The sequence below is a fragment of the Ochlerotatus camptorhynchus genome, unplaced genomic scaffold (genome assembly GCF_037179485.1).
Source record: "Ochlerotatus camptorhynchus isolate MF236.1 unplaced genomic scaffold, CSIRO-AGI_Acam_v1.1 ptg000975l, whole genome shotgun sequence".
In the NCBI taxonomy this organism is placed as follows: Eukaryota; Metazoa; Arthropoda; class Insecta; order Diptera; family Culicidae; genus Ochlerotatus; species Ochlerotatus camptorhynchus.
This window is the reverse complement of record NW_027041409.1, coordinates 68853-87500: the sequence shown is the minus strand read 5'-3', so window position 1 is coordinate 87500 and position 18648 is coordinate 68853. Positions and strand designations below refer to the sequence as shown.

At 36.6% G+C, this 18648-nt stretch overlaps 1 protein-coding gene across 1 annotated transcript in view; it reads left to right on the top strand.

The window, feature by feature from the left end:
* LOC135715636 (uncharacterized) overlaps positions 1–6966 on the top strand; it is a gene marked incomplete at its 5' end in the record, with an annotated part of 38123 nt that extends 31157 nt beyond the window's left edge. The window contains 2 exons of the mRNA XM_065238809.1: positions 6354–6513; positions 6603–6966. Coding sequence (XP_065094881.1) covers positions 6354–6513; positions 6603–6753 — 311 coding nt within the window. The remainder of the gene's footprint in view (positions 1–6353; positions 6514–6602) is intronic.
* Between the last annotated feature and the right edge of the window lie 11682 nt (positions 6967–18648).

Genomic DNA, 18648 nt, shown 5'->3' with positions numbered 1-18648 from the left:
TTACTCTAGAGTATTTCCAACACTGGTGGCAACTAAGGTAAGCGTTGCAATTACGACTGTACGTTCCTGTTTTGGAATGACCCATAGGAAAATATGGCCATAACTGGAGCACTTACTCTATAAGCAAAATGGAAAATCAGATGCAGACATACTTACATATATAGTGTCATACATTTTAAGTCGATAACAAACGCTTCACGTGAAGAGTCGGGTAACGAATTATGTACAGTGAATGGTGTTTTCGGCATTTTGTCAACAAAAACCTTGCATAATGAACTTTTTAGTTTAGATCTCTCAACTACTGACAGCGTTGCGCTAATTTTCTAAGAGTTAGTAGTTAAACAGCAAACATGTGTATTAAAAAAGATTTAGTTTAACTATATTTGACTTATACTGGTTATACTTATACTATATTTGACTAATACTGGTGCGAAGGAAAAAAAAATACAGTGCATTAAGTGGGTTAACATAAAACATTTGTTTTAATTTCCACATGCAAAATTACAGCTTTTAATTTTGTATTAGTAGTGGTACGTGTTGACAAAACGCTGACATATACATGATTGTAATTATGTGATTTTATATGGTCAGTAGGTGTTGAATATAAACTGTTAGCATACCGTGACCCATTGTTGATAGCTAAAATCTAAATCTAAACTAAAACAATGTAAGTCGAATCCTGAGATGATAATCCGTATAGTTAGGCAAGATACTTCCGTCTGAATATATCTAAAAGGTAACTAAGAATGTTTCATCCTTATTATGATCACACATTGGGGTATAACACTTCTGTTTATGAAACTTACTGTGTAACGAGTTGTGATCCGAATTTTTATTTACAGTGTATGGAAAATATTCGGTTTTCCTTATTTATATTTCACATGATTACAGCGACGCGTCATAATAATAATTGTTATGTTAAAATACTCAATTTTATTTACAAAAAATATTTAAATGTTTTTTAATATGTCCCTGAATTGTAATGTGTGCTGCTTTTTTCCAACTCTAGTTGGTGTGAGAATCAGTACTTATTTCGTTTTAAAAGCAACCTGCGGTTTTTGTTACTATTTTTTCTCTGAATTAATAAAACCTGCACCTTCAACCCAGCCAGACCGGCAACACTTATTTGGAATTTGATTTCGCCCTAAAAGAGTTGAAGTGACTTTTGTCACAGTGGTGACGTGACCCTCCATTTGAGGGTCGTATGTCGTCGCTAAGATTCTCGTATGATTTACCATAGCAATGTATATATTTCTGACTATTTTATGTGATCGATAATTTTATTGCTAGAAGTTATGTCTGCCTGTCTCAGCGGCCGTACGAGAAAATGGAAGAGTTGCCAGTCTTCTTGATATGTTGTCTTCGGTATAAATGTACATGCTACTTAATATGCAACTTCGATGACGAGCTAAAAAATATCTCAATTATCCGCTGTGGAAGCACAATTAGATTGTACCTAATCGCATCATCTGTCGCTCAAAGGTAAATGCTTCGAACGAATTTGATAGCAAAGATTACATCTTCAGAAAAAGGTTTGATGTCTTCGATTTATACCCTATGTCCAGGGGATAATAGACAACTTTACACACCAAATTCTGCTATTTACTTCCAGCAAAATGGTTTACTGAAAAAAATTCGGTAAAATTGCATTTACTGAAATATCAGCAAACAGATTATTTATTACTAAACGCCCAGTAAATCAGAATTATTTATGGAAATCAGTCAAAATGAACTGTCAATGGCCTTGCAATATTTTCGGATTATTTTCATGGTCAAGACAGTTCCTGCTGTTAGAAAATGTTTTCTCATTGCTAATTTCTGCGGTATGAAATGGAAATACTTGGGTGACGAAACATTATCCCCAGTAAATCTTGAGTAAATATTAAAAACGTCGTAAACAATTACTTGAAGGGTTAATTTATCGCAACTACTAGCTCGCCCACGCAAACCACCAGGACAAAGGTTTCCCAACCGCATTTCGACTAACGTGATCGTCCACACATTTACTTTTATTCATTATGAAGCACCCTAATGTGCAGTGCTCCAATCGTGTGTGCAGGTCTAAAGACATATATTGCGATTTTTTTTACCATTTTTGTGTAAATTTTCTAATTTGAAGATATTTACGTGAAAATACTGTTTCACTCGTGTACTTTGAATGTTTATAAAAATGTTGCACCTACGGATTATTCCTAAATAAGTTGCATCGTCTATAGCCCGCGTGAAGAAAATAACGGACACGTTTTTATACTAGATCCTTTTTATTGATTAATGACGATGAAGAAGTAAGGTATATTGGAAAAGTTAGCTTTGCAAACAAAGAAGAATCATATAATTAATATTTTTATTGCAAGACGGTAGGAGAAACTGTAAAAATGCTAATCTCCGTTAATATATGAAGCTACTATTCACATTTTAATGCGAGAAATATTGTAGCATTTTTTTCAATGGACCAAACCCCAATGCCTTGGGTGAGAAACCACTCTCTGGAAATTTAATATGAGCTGGCGCTTTTGTAATGTTTGTATGGGGATTTTGGTTGTAATAAATGGAGAAATAACATTATTTCACCCTTTCGTGCATAGAACTGGTTCAGAAAACTCGATTAAACTAAGTATTTCAGCACATTTAGCCTAAACTAAACGGATCAACTTTGCTAAAGACAGCATCACAATTCAAGTTAGTATTATGGAGATATTCATTCTTGAATTTATATGTGCATTTTGTTCGTATATTGCAACAAAATACAGGCAGCTTATGCAACGTATAACCTAGATTACCACTAAAAATAAAAGTTCACATTTTCCACAGGCCAACACAAAAACTCGTGTCTTTAGGTGAGATAACCTCTCTGTATGTTCCAGGCGCTTTTGTCGTAACACGCGCTGGGGCTTTTGGTTTAATGTTCATAAAGTAGATTTGGATGAAATGTTTATATACAAAATGCTCATATGCATTCAAGAGCGAATATCTCAATAAAACTAACTGGATTAATCATGCAATCTTCAGCAAGTTTGTTACTCATTGTTTGAACTTCTTCTTCTTCCTCCTCGCATTTCAAGTTTATTTCGTATGGCATATTAGCTTATTGCGTGCTCTCAACTTAGTGTTCTAGATGCAGTTCCACAGTTATTAACTGAGAGCTTTCGATGCCTGTACCATTTTTGCATTAGTATTATTGTGTGGCAAGTACAATCATACTCTATGCCCAGGGAAGTCGAGAAATTTTCCAAACCGAAAAGTTGCTAGACCGGACCGGGAATCGAACCCAGCCACCTCCAGCATGGTCTTGCTTTATAGCTGTGCCGACTGAGTTAAGGGAGGTCCCTTAGGTTGTTTGAACTACAAGTTTTGAAAATCGAACTCAAGGAATCTTTGTTTGTGATCGAAAAAGTGTAGGAGTGTTGTCATGTATTTTATCCAAATTCCTACGCTACTACGATAATCACGTTACTCAAGGTAATGTTTACAGCTTTCTGTACGTAGCTTGATATCTTGATTGCATTGGCAGTGTTGCTATAAATTACCAAAGCATAGGTTGCCATGACAGTTTGTTTTGAATCCGCTTCTCTTTTATACTAGACCCTCTCTAATGAATACCTACACTGAAAAAGTTTTCATATAGATTCCATTGAGAATGCACATGATATTTTTCTAACAACAAAATTAATGATTTTTATCTGAAATGCACATAACATTCATATGATCACATGAATTCTATGTGATAAATCACATACATTTCATTGGACACATATAAGGTTCACATGAAAGTTATGTGTAATTCTAATGAATATTTTACATTGGAAATATGTTTTATTTTTTTAATGTAAAAAAATGAAGCGCTCTACGCTTTGTCTCAATAACGTTTATGTCAGAATTGGGCTATGTACCTACCACAGTAACTTACAGTTGCTGTATGGATAAGTGTTCCCGGTTTTACTTTCCCTTTGCAGAAAAAGTTACAGAATCTGCTGTCAGGGAAGCAAACTATTGGTTAACATACGAATGGAGTGAATGCAAGTTTTTTTTATGTTCTAATCATTAGTTTTAAGCTATCACAATGTGGTGTAATACGGTTTTAATGTAAATGTAACTGTACTAATTAACAAAAAATAAATAAATTTAGGATTAGTTAATCAAAATTTGTGCATGAGGAAGCAAGTTTGAAACCTGGTCCACCTGGGAGGATCTTTTCTTAACTTAAGGTGAAAATAAATCTTTGTACGGGACTTATAAACTTATTTTTAGCTTCCATGCAATTTATAATGGGATTGAACTTGCATTAAGCATATAAAATGGAACGGGCGATAAAAAATCCAAATTAACAATTATGTATGTGCTCAAATAATGTTTTAGTTGGAAAGTAGTAAAGGTTTAGAAACACTGAAATTACGAACATTACTGTACTGATCTGGCAAGCCACAACCAGTATTATCCATGGATTAAATCCCGATCGATTTCGTAGATATACTGTTGTCGGCATTGGAGTGGTTCACTCCGACACTGAACAAACATTTGACAGAGGTTCTATGTAAGGCCGGTGTTTACTTTTGACACCGGTTCTAATCTCCAAAGAAGTTTGTAAATATGAAACATGAGATAGAGACAAAGTAGTAGAAATGAAAATAGTTTTTGTACTCCAAATATATTAATAATAAATTCAGATGATTTTTTGCCTTTGACGTATTCCAGAGACATAATTAAAATAGACATTTCTTATGTTACCATTAAAAATACAAACTTTTTAAAAAATATCACAACAAATTATCGCAACGTTACGTCTTCAGCAAAGTTATTTATTTTATTAAATTTTTTACAACACACCAGAGTCTAAAAATATTCAAAGAATAAATCTTGCTCAAAAAACTGTTTGCCGTTCCTTAGAAAACTTCTTGGATCTTTGCAGAGAGCTAGAGAGTTGACGTCCTCGGCAGTTTTTTATGATTTGGTATATTTTATAACTTTGCTGAACTGTCAATTCATTTCCGGGAAACAAAATAAAAAGTTTAATTTTTAACTATCTTTTTAGGAGGATTAATAAAAAAAACTACTTACTTCGAAAGATGTCATTTTTCATATTTCTAACTCCTCCAAAGATAGGTCAGTATGGATGTTTAATGTTCGAGTAATTACAAAAGTTCGTGTTTTCAGTTGCTGTATTTCAGTTGGAACGCGATGAAGATCGACATCTAGTGCTAATATGTGCACAATAATAAGGAATCTGCAGAAAAATAACATTGCATAAGAAATGTAAAACTGAGCATCAATGGTAATGGAGTTAGTATAGGTCTTATAATATGATTTAGTTTTGATTGGTGTTTGGAGCAAGAGTTTTTACCATATGTTAAATTAACATAAAGATGCTTTGATTAATACATTTTGTTATGTTATTTGTTGAAAATAAAATATATTTTTCCTCCTATCGAAGTTAGAGATCTACCAAACACAGATACATATATATATTATAAACAAACAAAATAAACTCTGTTCTGATTAACCAATGCTTTAATTAAACTTGGATATAGCTATAGGTTATGTTAGCTATGTTGCAATACTAGAAACAGAAGAAAAGGATAATTTTGTGTTACTTACTGATTTCAGTATAAATGCTCAACGTATTTGCCATCTTGGAACACAGCTACCGACGAAATCTGAAGCAAATTATTTTGTCCAAAAACGCCATAACATTTTAGCTAACATCCGCTAAGATATAAGCCCAACATAATGCAGAGTTACCATTATAAAGTTACCAGACTATGACTAGTTATTATATCACCTCTCACACAGTGTCCTCTTCCTTTACCCATTGTTTGGATTGTTTTGTTTTGTTTAATATAGTTTCAATGCCATCTTTTCTGGAGGAAGCAAACTACAAAAGGAATGTTGAATAAGAAATAAACTATAAATACACCGATACACAGCTACATACATACAAATACACATTATTCACTATTGCGATATGTAGATACGTCGTAAAAAGATGAAGAAAATATACCAAAACTAATGATTGTTTATTAATCAATTGATTAAAAAAATGCAACTAAAGATGTGAAGTCAGAAATTATAATCAAAATTATAAAAGCAAATATTGTTATTTTAAAACAAAATATATTTTTCAAAAAGAACATAGAAATATAATTTATTAAGATTCTGATAATAATAACAGCGATACTGTTTTAATTTAAAAGAAATAAAATGTGATAACCGTTAAAAAAAGAGATCCATATTTAATTAAGAAAATCAAACCTTATGACATCATTTAGAATCATTGTCCTAAATATAAAATATTCGTATTTTTAAACGATTTCAACACCTTCAAAACTTATACTAACACTTATTTTTGTTTATTTCAGTTGATCGTGACGAGGCTGCTGAATCCTCTTATGACGGTGACTCGTTGGTTACTGCAATGTACAATGTGAATAGCCGAGATGATACATCGATATCACTTGTGATAGGATGCCCTGATGCCGCTGGTTTCTTCCATTGTCCGAATGGTACCTGTGATCGAAAGTGAGTACATTTCCACGTCCAAGTTTCGTAACACAGCCAGTATATATTAATTGTTTTAATGTTTTTTCTTCTGCCTTTATTTTTTTCAGATACAAAATAAAATATTCTTTGATTCGCCACCTACGCAATGAGTGCATTGATAATCGACGTTTTCCGTGTCCATTTTGTAAAAAAAAGTTTTCATATTCTTTCATATTGAATAGGCACATCCTGAAGGTACATAAGACCTTGCATTGTTAGTATAAAAGTGAATCTGTGAAGACATCGTGTCCCTTTACATTCCAAATAGTTTGCTTCCCTACCATTGATCCAAATATTCAGATATTTTGTTTAGCAGCTACCCTAGATTGACAAAGCCAAATTTATAGGTTCTATCTGTCTACCTTTAGATTTGTGTAAGAAATAAATGAATATATGGATACTACATTCATATAGAAGATCATCGAATATGAATCGAGTGTTTTATTGTTATGTGTATGTTGATGGTGGTGGAGTAGAGTAAACAAGGGTTATATATTTTCTCGTTAATTTAAGTCATAATTTGCGTTAGTAAGTAGCGTTCAGTTCAATCAACCCCAATGGTATGGTCTTATATTATTATAAGTATTGCTAGAATAATTTGATTATTTCTTTTATTATAGATTTACAAGCTAAACTAATCGTATCGAACTGAATTTATTTCTCCTCTTCTATTTACTTCTACTTGCTCTTAATTGAAAGGTAATTATTATATAATATTTATTGCGTTGTTACTTGTTTTCATCCTATTTATTCAGTATTTTCTTCTTTTTTTCTACCTATTTTTTATTTGTTTGATCGTCTTAATTGATCAATTTATATGTACCTTTTCTTTGATGAGGAGCTTTTTGTCCTACAAAGATACATAGTTCAATTGATTAATACAACTTTTTTTTTCATTTTCTCTACGCATACTTGCCATCGTTTATTTTTAGATTATATCGAAATGCTGGAACCCAAGGTGGTAATAATGGATGATGGGTTAACTCGCTACGTGTGTCCTCAATGTGGGGTCAAGTACAAAAAAGTGAGCGCACTACGGGGTCATATGAAAGAGTGCGGGAAGGGCGCTCAGTGTCCATTATGTCCGAAGATTGTGACCCAGCGTCGAAACTTACCTAAACACATGGAGCGGCATCGGCGCGATGGACTAATGGAATTTCACAATTTCATTGATACCTTTCCAGCAATCAATTTGATGAATTCGTCATTCTGAACGATCGACATATGCATTTCTTTTTCGTGCGGGTATGTGCGATTCAGTGATTTTAAAGTGTTTTCTCGATGGACTTTTTTAAAATTGTAACTAAACTGAATTTTTCGCTGGTTTTTTACTTTGCGCACTTGGATATTTTGTATTATTGCTCTCCAATTTAAGTACAACAATATTGATTTGGTTTTCTTAAATACTAACTTAACTATCATTGCTGAGAAATTAGCAAAAATATCCAAGTACACAAAATTATGAGCCTGCGTAGAAATTGGTGTGGTCACAATGTCTACATCGCTTTCTGATGAGTTAAAATCGTACGTGATTCGTAATATGCATATAAGAAATGTGCCCTGTGCGGAGGAAAAAGCAGCCAAATGAAAAAAAAAAGTATTAGAAAACGTGATATTTTGTATGATACCTAGAGATAAGAATTGGAACTTTTTATAGCATTTTTTCTTCCTTAAATCAGTAGCAATATAAAACAAAAAAGTTTGGAGACATCATAATCCTAAAACATGTTTTTCAGTTGATCTACCTCTATCTAAAAGTAACTATCGATGCAAAATTTTAAATTTACGGATTTGGCAAATGTATGTTTATGCAAAAGAAACAAATGAGAAGTACACCTGATGTACATTATGCTGTAGGCGGTGGGTCGACGTTTTACTTTCAGGATGAAATTTATCTTGATTCCTCTAGATATCTGTAATGTATTATTTTGCTTACCACACAATATACAAGTTCATGTTATGATAGAAGCTCTCGATACAATAAAACACTGTCCATAATTAGACATAGTTCCATACGAGGTTTCATATATGCTGCTTGCACGGTACGCCCCAGCCGGAGCTTTAACCCTTTACTTCCCAGAAGGTTTTTGATTATTTTGAGATGCAAACATACATTTTTTGAAAAATGTGCTAGGAACAAAAGATGTTCCATACAGCCTAAAATTATCGAACCAAAGTTTTTTTTCGGTTCAAAATCCATAGTATGTTAATTGTTGTTCAATGCTACTCAGTTTAATCTTCAAGAATACATATGGACGAAAATAATGAGCGTATGGAGATGATTCAATAAGTACTGACTATTTAATGGTAGATAGACAAACATGAGATGAACCGATAAGTTGTGGATCATCTATGGGACGGAGAGGGTTAAGAGCGGCACACAATGTATCCGAATTTGCTACGTTGCGGTAAATCTAACAGCAGACAATACTATTCAGCTGTCAATTTGTTGCAATTCTCATTTACGAAGCTTCTGCAGGGTATACTGGACACACTTGATCCCTGGGGACACGTGATCCTCCCTTGGTTTCTCGAGATTCTGAGCAGATTTATTTCAGGTAAGTTTCCACAAAGTTTGGTCTAGACAATGTTATTGTGACATTAGCGTCAGCTTGTGGAACGAATATATTTGTGATATCAGTTCGTATGTTTTCGCTCCCTTAGACTTTTATAAGCCAGCATGAACATTCTTAATGCATTTTTGGATTTCCAAAACAAAATCCACTCAGAAGTACACATGAAATTTATGAATCGAATGAATAGTATGTGTGATTACACATGAATTTTATGTGTACCCATAAGAACTATGTGACCAACATATATATGTCATATGTGGGACACATAAAAATTAGCATTGAGTTTTATTAGTGTAGTAATATTTAAATTTAACGTTAAATGCCTGTATGGCGATTGAGGAGCAATAGTTACGTCTGTTTATCTGTGATAAATCTCTGTTTGTGGAGACCTGATTACCCAGAATTTTCATACATTCGACCTTAGGATGCGTGTAAACATTAATATTCATCATATCCGGATGCATTGTGCGTGGCTCTTAATTCTATACTACCTCTATGGAGTTACATCTATGGTATTATCACCGGTTGGAAACTAACGAATTTAAATTGGCATAGCACTATTACCACAAACGCAGTGACAGACGACTAACTGGCGAAGAAATCCATTTAAATAATGTGGTTCACTGTAATAGAATTTTCTTGGAAGCTTATGCCATCATCCACCAGATGGGTTAGTTTTTTTTGTTTTGATTTGAACAAAGTTGATTTTGTGTACAATGATTCTTTGACAGTGTGCAAAGAGTGCGTATCATTTTGTCATTTTTTTTATGCATTTCAGTTTTGAGTAGAGTGAAAGAGATAGAACCAAAACATTCTAGTACATTTGGTGAAAATGCTAGTTTAATCTAGTAGTAGCAACAATCAATACGAAACTAACGATTTTAAATTGGCTCACTACTTGACTAGCCTATTGGTCCCAAGCAAACGATTAACGTATCCCATTCTAGTCGAAATTCTAGTACTACGCAACGTTTGTTTTGATTAGCTATGAAAGTTTGACAGATAAAATGAGGGGTTACCGGTTTTTATCGGTTTTTGCAGGTTATAGTAATATCTCAGGCAAAAGTATCTTGTGGCATGTCAAATCATGTCAAATAGGTAGAATCAAGTGAATGAAGATGATTTCAGATGATTTTGGCCAGTTTGGCATCGGTTCCGGAACGCGGATCTGTGAATTCCGGCGAACGGTTTGTTGGAATATAATTTCATTGAGGTTATGATATCATATTATCCCAAAATGACAAGCTATGATCACTGAAATGAGGTTGTAGCACAAACGAAGTGACAGACGACTAACTGGCGAAGAAATGAATTAAAATAATGTGGTTCGCTGTAATAGAATTTTCTTAGAAGCTTGTGCCATCATCCACCAGATGGGATAGTATTTTTGTTTTGGTTTTGCACAAAGTTGATTTTGTGTACAATGATTCTTTGACAGTGTGCAAAGAGTGCGTATCATTTTGTCATTTTTTTATGCATTTCAGTTTTGAGTAGAGTGAAAGAGATAGAACCAAAACATTCTAGTACATTTGGTGAAAATGCTAGTTCAATCCAGTAGTAGCATAGAGGTAACTCTAAGACTAGAAGGTCCCAAAAAAACGTGCTCAACTTTTTGGCTCAGCTCTGGTACTCTCTTCGGTCCCAAGCTAATCGATTCACCCCTCGAAACATAGGAAAAACCAATAACCCCTCATTTTATCTGTCAAACTTTCATAGCGAATCAAAACAAACATTGCGTAGTACTAGAATTTCGACTAGAATGGAGTACGTTAATCGCTTGCTTGGGACCAATAGGCTAGTCAAGTAGTGAGCCAATTTAAAATCGTTACTTTCGTATTGATTGTTGGTAGTAGTGTTGCCATGTGGTTCAATCCAGTAGTAGTGGTGTTGCCATGTGGTACACTGAAAAATTGCAATAGCAGGTTAGTCACCAAAGTTTTCGAGCCGCTCCGTCTGTCACTTCGTTTGTGGTTGTAGCATAGAGGTAACTCTAAGACCACTGGGTCCCGAAGAAAATCATTATTATTTTTGGCTCACTCAGTACCAGAACAACGGTCCCAAGCAGTCCCAAGCTATTTCACTCACCCCTGCGTGTTCTGGATGAATCCACACACCCCTGATGTTATCTGTCAAACTTTCATAGCGAATCAAAACAAACATAGTGTAGTAATAGAATTTCAACTAGAATAGGGTACGTTAATCGTTTGCTTGGGACCAATAGGCTAGTCAAGTAGTGAGTCAATTTTAAATCGTTAGTTTCCACCGGTTGCCAATAGGCTAGTCAAGTAGTGAGCCAATTTAAAATCGTTAGTTTCGTATTGATTGTTGATATAACGTTACATTTGTGGATGCTCAACGTCAGCATGTTCCGGGTGCACCAATCAGCAAAACTATTCAGCAGCAATTGTAGAGCATAGCAGTCCTCGATAGCTTTAATGATCATGTATATTTTGACGTCATCAGCGTAAAACACACGGTAGCCAGATGGTAGTACGAGAGAAAGCTCGTTGATGAAGAGTGAGAATAACAAAGGACCCAGGTTGCTACCCTGTGGCACGCCAGATAAGTTTGAAAATTGTTCTGAAGATTCAAATCCGATATTAACGGTGAGGCTACGATCCGTAAGGTATGATCCAAACCAGCTAACAAGATCCGCAGGGACACCAATTCTTCCTAGACGTGGTCAACTCTATCGAAAGCTGATTTCAAATCAGTGTATGCGGTGTCGATCTGAGCACCAGCATCAATGTTGCGTATGCAAAACGAAGTAAACTGGACGAGATTGGTAGATGTAGATCTTTTGGGGTAGAAACCGTGCTGATCCGTAGAAATATAATTTTTGCAGGAGTCGAAAAGTACATCATTTATTATGATTTCGAAAACCTTCGAACAAGCACACAACGAAGTTATTCCTCTGTAATTCTCGATGTTCTGAATACGGGGAACATGACCGATGTTTTCCAGCTTGTGGGAATACTACGCTTCCGCAATGATATGTTGAAAAGTGTCGTAAGGTGGAAAATCAACTCTTCGCCGCATTTTTTCAGGATGCATGACGGTATGCCATCTGGACTGGACACAGAGTATTTCAATTTGTTTATTGCGGAGTCCACCTGATTCGACGTGATCGCAAAGCTTCTCAGAGAACAGACCCCACTAGGTGTATCTCTACAAGCTTCTGTGATTTGACGTGCAGACGACGTAGAATCATTAAATGCCCTTCTAAAGTGAGTGGCAAACAAATTGCACTTTTCCAAAGCGGAGGTGGCGACTTCATCGCCCAGAAACATCTCAACGGGTAACCCATTCTCCTTCCGTTTAGAGTCGATAAATTTCCAAAAATGTCGTGGATGTCTGCGTAGATTTTCCTGAGTTCGTTTGCAGTAGCGTTTGTACAGATAACGGTTATACGTGCGATAATTGTTACTAGCACGTGCGAAATGTTGCTTGGAAAAAGGACGGACAACGAGACTGGCAGTAGGTTCGGAGTGCTTTGGATCTTAGACGTTTGAGTCGTCGTAAATGTATATTTCCCCAAGGTGGTTTCGAAGATGGCCTACGCAGTGGAACAAAATCAACCAAGTAACTCTTCAACACACTGGTGAAGTACTCTACAGCAATGTCCATATCACGGATTCAAGGATGTGCCAGTCAGTTTGGCGAAGCGCTTCAAGTAATCTTCCAAAATCAGCGCGATGAAAGTCAAGTCCAGGTTCGTCCGGGAAACTCTCAAATTCAGTAGGCTGTGCGAGACTAATAGCACAAACGAAGTGACAGACGACTTACTGGCGAAGAAATCCATTAAAATAATGTGGTTCACTGTAATAGAATTTTCTTGGAAGCTTGTGCCATCATCCACCAGATGGGTTAGTTTTTTTGTTTTGATTTGAACAAAGTTGATTTTGTGTACAATGATTCTTTGACAGTGTGCAAAGAGTGCGTATCATTTTGTCATTTTTTTATGCATTTCAGTTTTGAGTAGAGTGAAAGAGATAGAACCAAAATATTCTAGTACATTTGGTGAAAATGCTAGTTCAATCCAATAGTAGTGTTGCCATGTGGTACAATCCAGTAGTAGTGGTGTTGCCATGTGGTACACTGAAAAATTGCAATAGAAGGTTAGTCACCAAAGTTTTCGAGCCGCTCCGTCTGTCACTTCGTTTGTGCTAATAGTTACTGGCATCGAGAGAGCGTTGCTTCATTCACCAAAGCGAAATCCAAGATTAGTAATATAGTTAACTTGATACAGACCATGCAGATTGAAGCCATCGAGTAACGAGGCGCAAGCAACAGATATGTGAGACTGCAATGCATCTACGGAAGGGCGATATAACAATCATAATCGCCAAGAAGAATAGCATGATCATTATTCCCAAGGTGTGAATGTATCGCTTCGATAGACTCGATATGGTTACTCACGCTAAGTAAATCATTCTTGCGATCAGGTGGAAGGTAAATTACACCAATACTAACTGAACATTGATGCAGTTTCAACTTAACCCAAAGCTGTTCTAGAGATACATTTACCGGAGTGGGATCAATGTACCCGTTGAAATTAGTCGAAATAGCGATCAACACTCCACCGCCACGTGATTTATGACTGTTAATATTGCTGCGATCTGTTCTGTAAACGGTGTAGGAATCTCCGAAAAGCTGTGGTGTAAATATTTTGTCATCAAGCCATGTTTCCGTAAGCACTATAACCATAGAGGTAACTCTAAGACCACTGGGTCCCGAAGAAAATCATTATTATTTTTGGCTCACTCAGTACCAGAACAACGGTCCCAAGCAGTCCCAAGCTATTTCACTCACCCCTGCATGTTCTGCATGAATCCACACACCCCTGATGTTATCTGTCAACATTTCATAGCGAATCAAAACAAACATAGTGTAGTAATAGAATTTCAACTAGAATAGGGTACGTTAATCGTTTGCTTGGGACCAATAGGCTACTAAAGTGGTGAGTCAATTTAAAATCGTTAGTTTCGTATTGATTGTTGCTATAACGTCATAATGACATGACGAAACAGCCAAGAAAACGTCGTCAATTTTCGTACGCACTCCTTGAACATTCTGGTAGTACACCCTTAGTTTGTTATTAGCATCATTCGTTGCAAGCAAGTGTAACGGGAGTAGGCACAGAAGAATCGTTCTGGAAATTTGATCAACTTGATTTTCGTGCAGTACCATTCACAGGTTCGGCTGGACATGTACTATTTCTATCGTTACCTGGACGAAGATCTGGAATGCCATCGAAATCAGTAGCGGAGTAAGAAGTCAGGAAGGATGCGCAAGCAGTGACATTGGGTCCACTGGCTGGAAAGAATGCTGATGTTGTTTGCTCTGGGTCGATGACCGGTAACGGCTGAGCATCTGGGCGTGGTACAGTATCAACCACTTCATTCATAAAATCGGCGCTGTCAATGAGACAGATTTCAGGAAGCGACAAAGCGGTAATATTATCGTACTTGCATAGGTTAGCAACTTGGAAGACCCCCTCACCAACTCCGAACACAGGAATGGAACGGCTTGGATGGCCGGAATAGTCAGCAGAAAAGCAGCAGTTCTAGACTGTGTCGGGTGGCTTAGGGGCTTCCATCATGCTGTTTAACGTGCATTCCGTTATCTGCAAACTTTGATGACCGGATAGGTGATGACTATATGATGGTGAAACGTATCGAGTATCAGGTACGTAATTGTATGCAATGGACACATTGGCATCGGTTCTGGGAAATCGGTGGAATCCGGTTTTATACCCCAAAAGAAGCAAAAACCGCGATAGAGCGGGTGAGAACCAGAGGAGCCAAGAACGAAGCCTGTCAACGGTAGTCGGCTCTAGAGAAGGAAGTAAACCGCAATTGCAGACGGGACAAGCGAGTGTGGATGGATTCCCTGACCGACGAAGGAGAGAATGCTGTAACAACCGACGATATCCACCTCCTCTGTGATATATCACGACGTCTGATTGGAGCAAGGATGAATCCAAAGATGCCTATGAAAGACGCGACTGGACAGTTGCTTACTGATCCTAGTAACCAACTTAAACATTGGAATTGTAATATTCACTTGGGCTTGTTATGTTGCACTCCTTGGAATATTTCAGCCAGGACCATTAGTTCAAAATTACTTCTGGAGAACCTGGATCAGATCCCGAATGAACGAATGTGTTCACAATTTCCTGAATGATTGGCATTGTAATATTCGCATGGGATTGCTATGGTAATTTAAATTATAAAATATTTTAGCCTCGTTTATTGCACTGGAATTATTTCCGGACAACCTGAATCAGATCGCGGATGGTCATACTTTTTTGAATATAAATGGCTTCCGGAGCACCAAGATCAGATCCTGGATGGTGGCTACTGTCCTCAGATTATTTGCATTAGGGACGATTCATTTATTATGTCACGCTGAATTGAGAGAAAACTAACCCCCTCCCCCTTTCGTCATGTTTTCCTATACCTATACCAACAATCAATACGAAACTAACGATTTTAAATTGGCTCACTACTTGACTAGCCTATTGGTTCTAAGCAAATCGATTAACGTACCCCATTCTAGTATAAATTCCAGTACTACACTATGTTTGTTTTGATTCGCTATGAAAGTTTGACAGATAAAATGAGGGGTTGGTGGATTTTCCTAAGTTTCGAGGGGTGAATCGATTAGCTTGGGACCGAAGATAGTACCAGAGCTGAGCCAAAAAGTTGAGCTCGTTTCTTCGGGACCTTCTGGTCTTAGAGTTACCTCTATGGCTTTACTTCCCTTGAAGGCGTGATCAGAGATGCTATGCCTCAGAACATCCCGGCGGCACCGACTGGGATTAAACCCAGGCCTGATGGGATGAGAGGTAATCACGCTTACCACTACACCACCGGCACCGCTAAACGGAACAGTTAGATTTTACCAAAATTCTTCATTAAAAACCCTTAAAAATGGTGGGTAACAAACACACTTGTTTGGTTCCGGATATATAATTTCTCAAAATCAAGAGCAAATTTTCATTACGTCGAAAGTAACAAAGGTAAGCAAAGTCGAGCTATCACTGTAAATCGATGCTCCTGCTATTACACTATATACTGTCCGAATATAGGATCACATCCCATTTTTAAATGTATTTACCAATCAAACTGCTTTTTGACGTAATCACCTTCCGATAAAAATATTTTTCGATGTTGCTTAATCAAAATTCTAGTACTACACAATGTTTGTTTTGATTCGCTATGAAAGTTTGACAGATCAAAAACTCTCTTCGGTCCCAACCTAATCGATTAACCCCTCGAAACATAGGAAAAACCAATAACCCCTCACTTTACCTGTCAAACTTTCATAGCGAATCAAAACAAACATAGTATAGTACTAGAATTTCGACTGGATTTGCTTGGGACCAATAGGCTAGTCAAGTAGTAAGCCAATTTCAAATCGATAGTTTTGTATTGATTGTTGGTAAAGCCGTTGGTCCCCGGTTCATGAGTTGATGAGTAGGGTCCAGGTGTGGGAGCTGCCTCCCTGGCGTCGGTAGCATTGGTGCTCAGCACGGAAAACAAATCAAGGCAAAAATGTTCCGTTTCTAATACAAACATATATGGCAGTAAGCTCCAACTCGGATTAACTGTTTTGAACTGATTGAAGCACCTCAGTGCAAATATTTAACAATACATTTTAATAGACACGGAATTCAACATTAAAAATCATTGTAATTTCGATGTTTTATTATCAATATTTTTTTGGGGAATGGGAGCTTTCAGCTGATTTGAGATTCTATCCGGGACTGTTAAGGTGTAATGCTTATTAATTAAATTAATTAGCATGAAGTAATAACAGCTCTCCCGACGTGGAATGTAGTGCAATGTTATGCTCGTTTTGCTAGAGTGAAGAAAAATAGCACTGACAAATTTATGCTCTGCTTCGGTGGTTTCGTGTGTTCAAATCTTTCGTAATGCCCCTGTGTGTAATAAACAACCTCTGCATTATACGAATGCATGGAACTGGTTCATGAAGTTCCAGTACTATAGTGCAAATTAATTATTGCAGTAGATTTTTTTTTTTTAATCTTAAAATATTTTTTTCCGGAACCCCTTATCTTATGGGACAGTAAAAATAAAATTATTCAATGCACGATTGATGTTGTTAGTAATACCACAAACGAAGTGACAGACGGAGCGGCTCGAAAACTTTGGTGACTAACCTGCTATTGCAATTTTTCAGTGTACCACATGGCAACACCACTACTACTGGATTGTACCACAAGGCAACACTACTACTGGATTGAACTAGCATTTTCACCAAATGTACTAGAGTGTTTTGGTTCTATCTCTTTCACTCTACTCAAAACTGAAATGCATAAAAAAATTACAAAATGATACGCACTCTTTGCACACTGTCAAAGAATCATTGTACACAAAATCAACTTTGTGCAAAACCAAAACAAAAATACTATCCCATCTGGTGGATGATGGCACAAGCTTCTAAGAAAATTCTATTACAGCGAACCACATTTATTTAATTGATTTCTTCGCCAGTTAGTCGTCTGTCACTTCGTTTGTGGTAATACCAACAATCAATACGAAACTAACGATTTTAAATTGGCTCACCACTTTAGTAGCCTATTGGTCCCAAGCAAACGATTAACGTACCCTATTCTAGTTGAAATTCTATTACTACACTATGTTTGTTTTGATTCGCTATGAAAGTTTGACAGATAACATCAGGGGTGTGTGGATTCATGCAGAACATGCAGGGGTGAGTGAAATAGCTTGGGACTGCTTGGGACCGTTGTTCTGGTACTGAGTGAGCCAAAAATAATAATGATTTTCTTCGGGACCCAGTGGTCTTAGAGTTACCAACCGGTGAACACTCGTGATTATTTCAGTTACCGTGTGGACGTAATTTGTGATGAGTCCCGGTCCCTTTCAAATTGTATCATTATTTATGTACGGTCCATATATTTGAAATGACGTTTCACATTCATCTAGTGATGGCCGTTTTCATTCGAATTATCGATTAATCGATTAACGAACCGAAAAGTAAAATATTTGCAATCGGTTATATCATGCCGATATAAGCATTAACTTCTCCAGAGGATCATCACCGATCGTTTCAAACATGTGCTGCACTCTCATTGGTGGAAAAATGGCAGCACAGCGAACAAAAAAAAATCGATTAGTTGTTAATCGAGTAATTACAAAATGGGACATCTCTGATTTTGGTGTGATTGTTTTGATAAAAATGAGCGCAAAATTTCATCTCTTCCGAGGGGGCAGCAAAACCACAAAATTACCTTGAATACGGGGGGTTCTCATTTGATGAAAGGGACCGTGAAAGAAGACACTAAAATAGAAAGTTTTTCTTCCGACAGTTTCATCTTAGTATTCATCTTTGGAGTTACCTCTATGGTAATACCAACAATCAATACGAAACTAACGATTTTAAATTGGCTCACTACTTGACTAGCCTATTGGTCCCAAGCAAACGATTAACGTACCCCATTCTAGTCGAAATTCTAGTACTACACAATGTTTGTTTTGATTCGCTATGA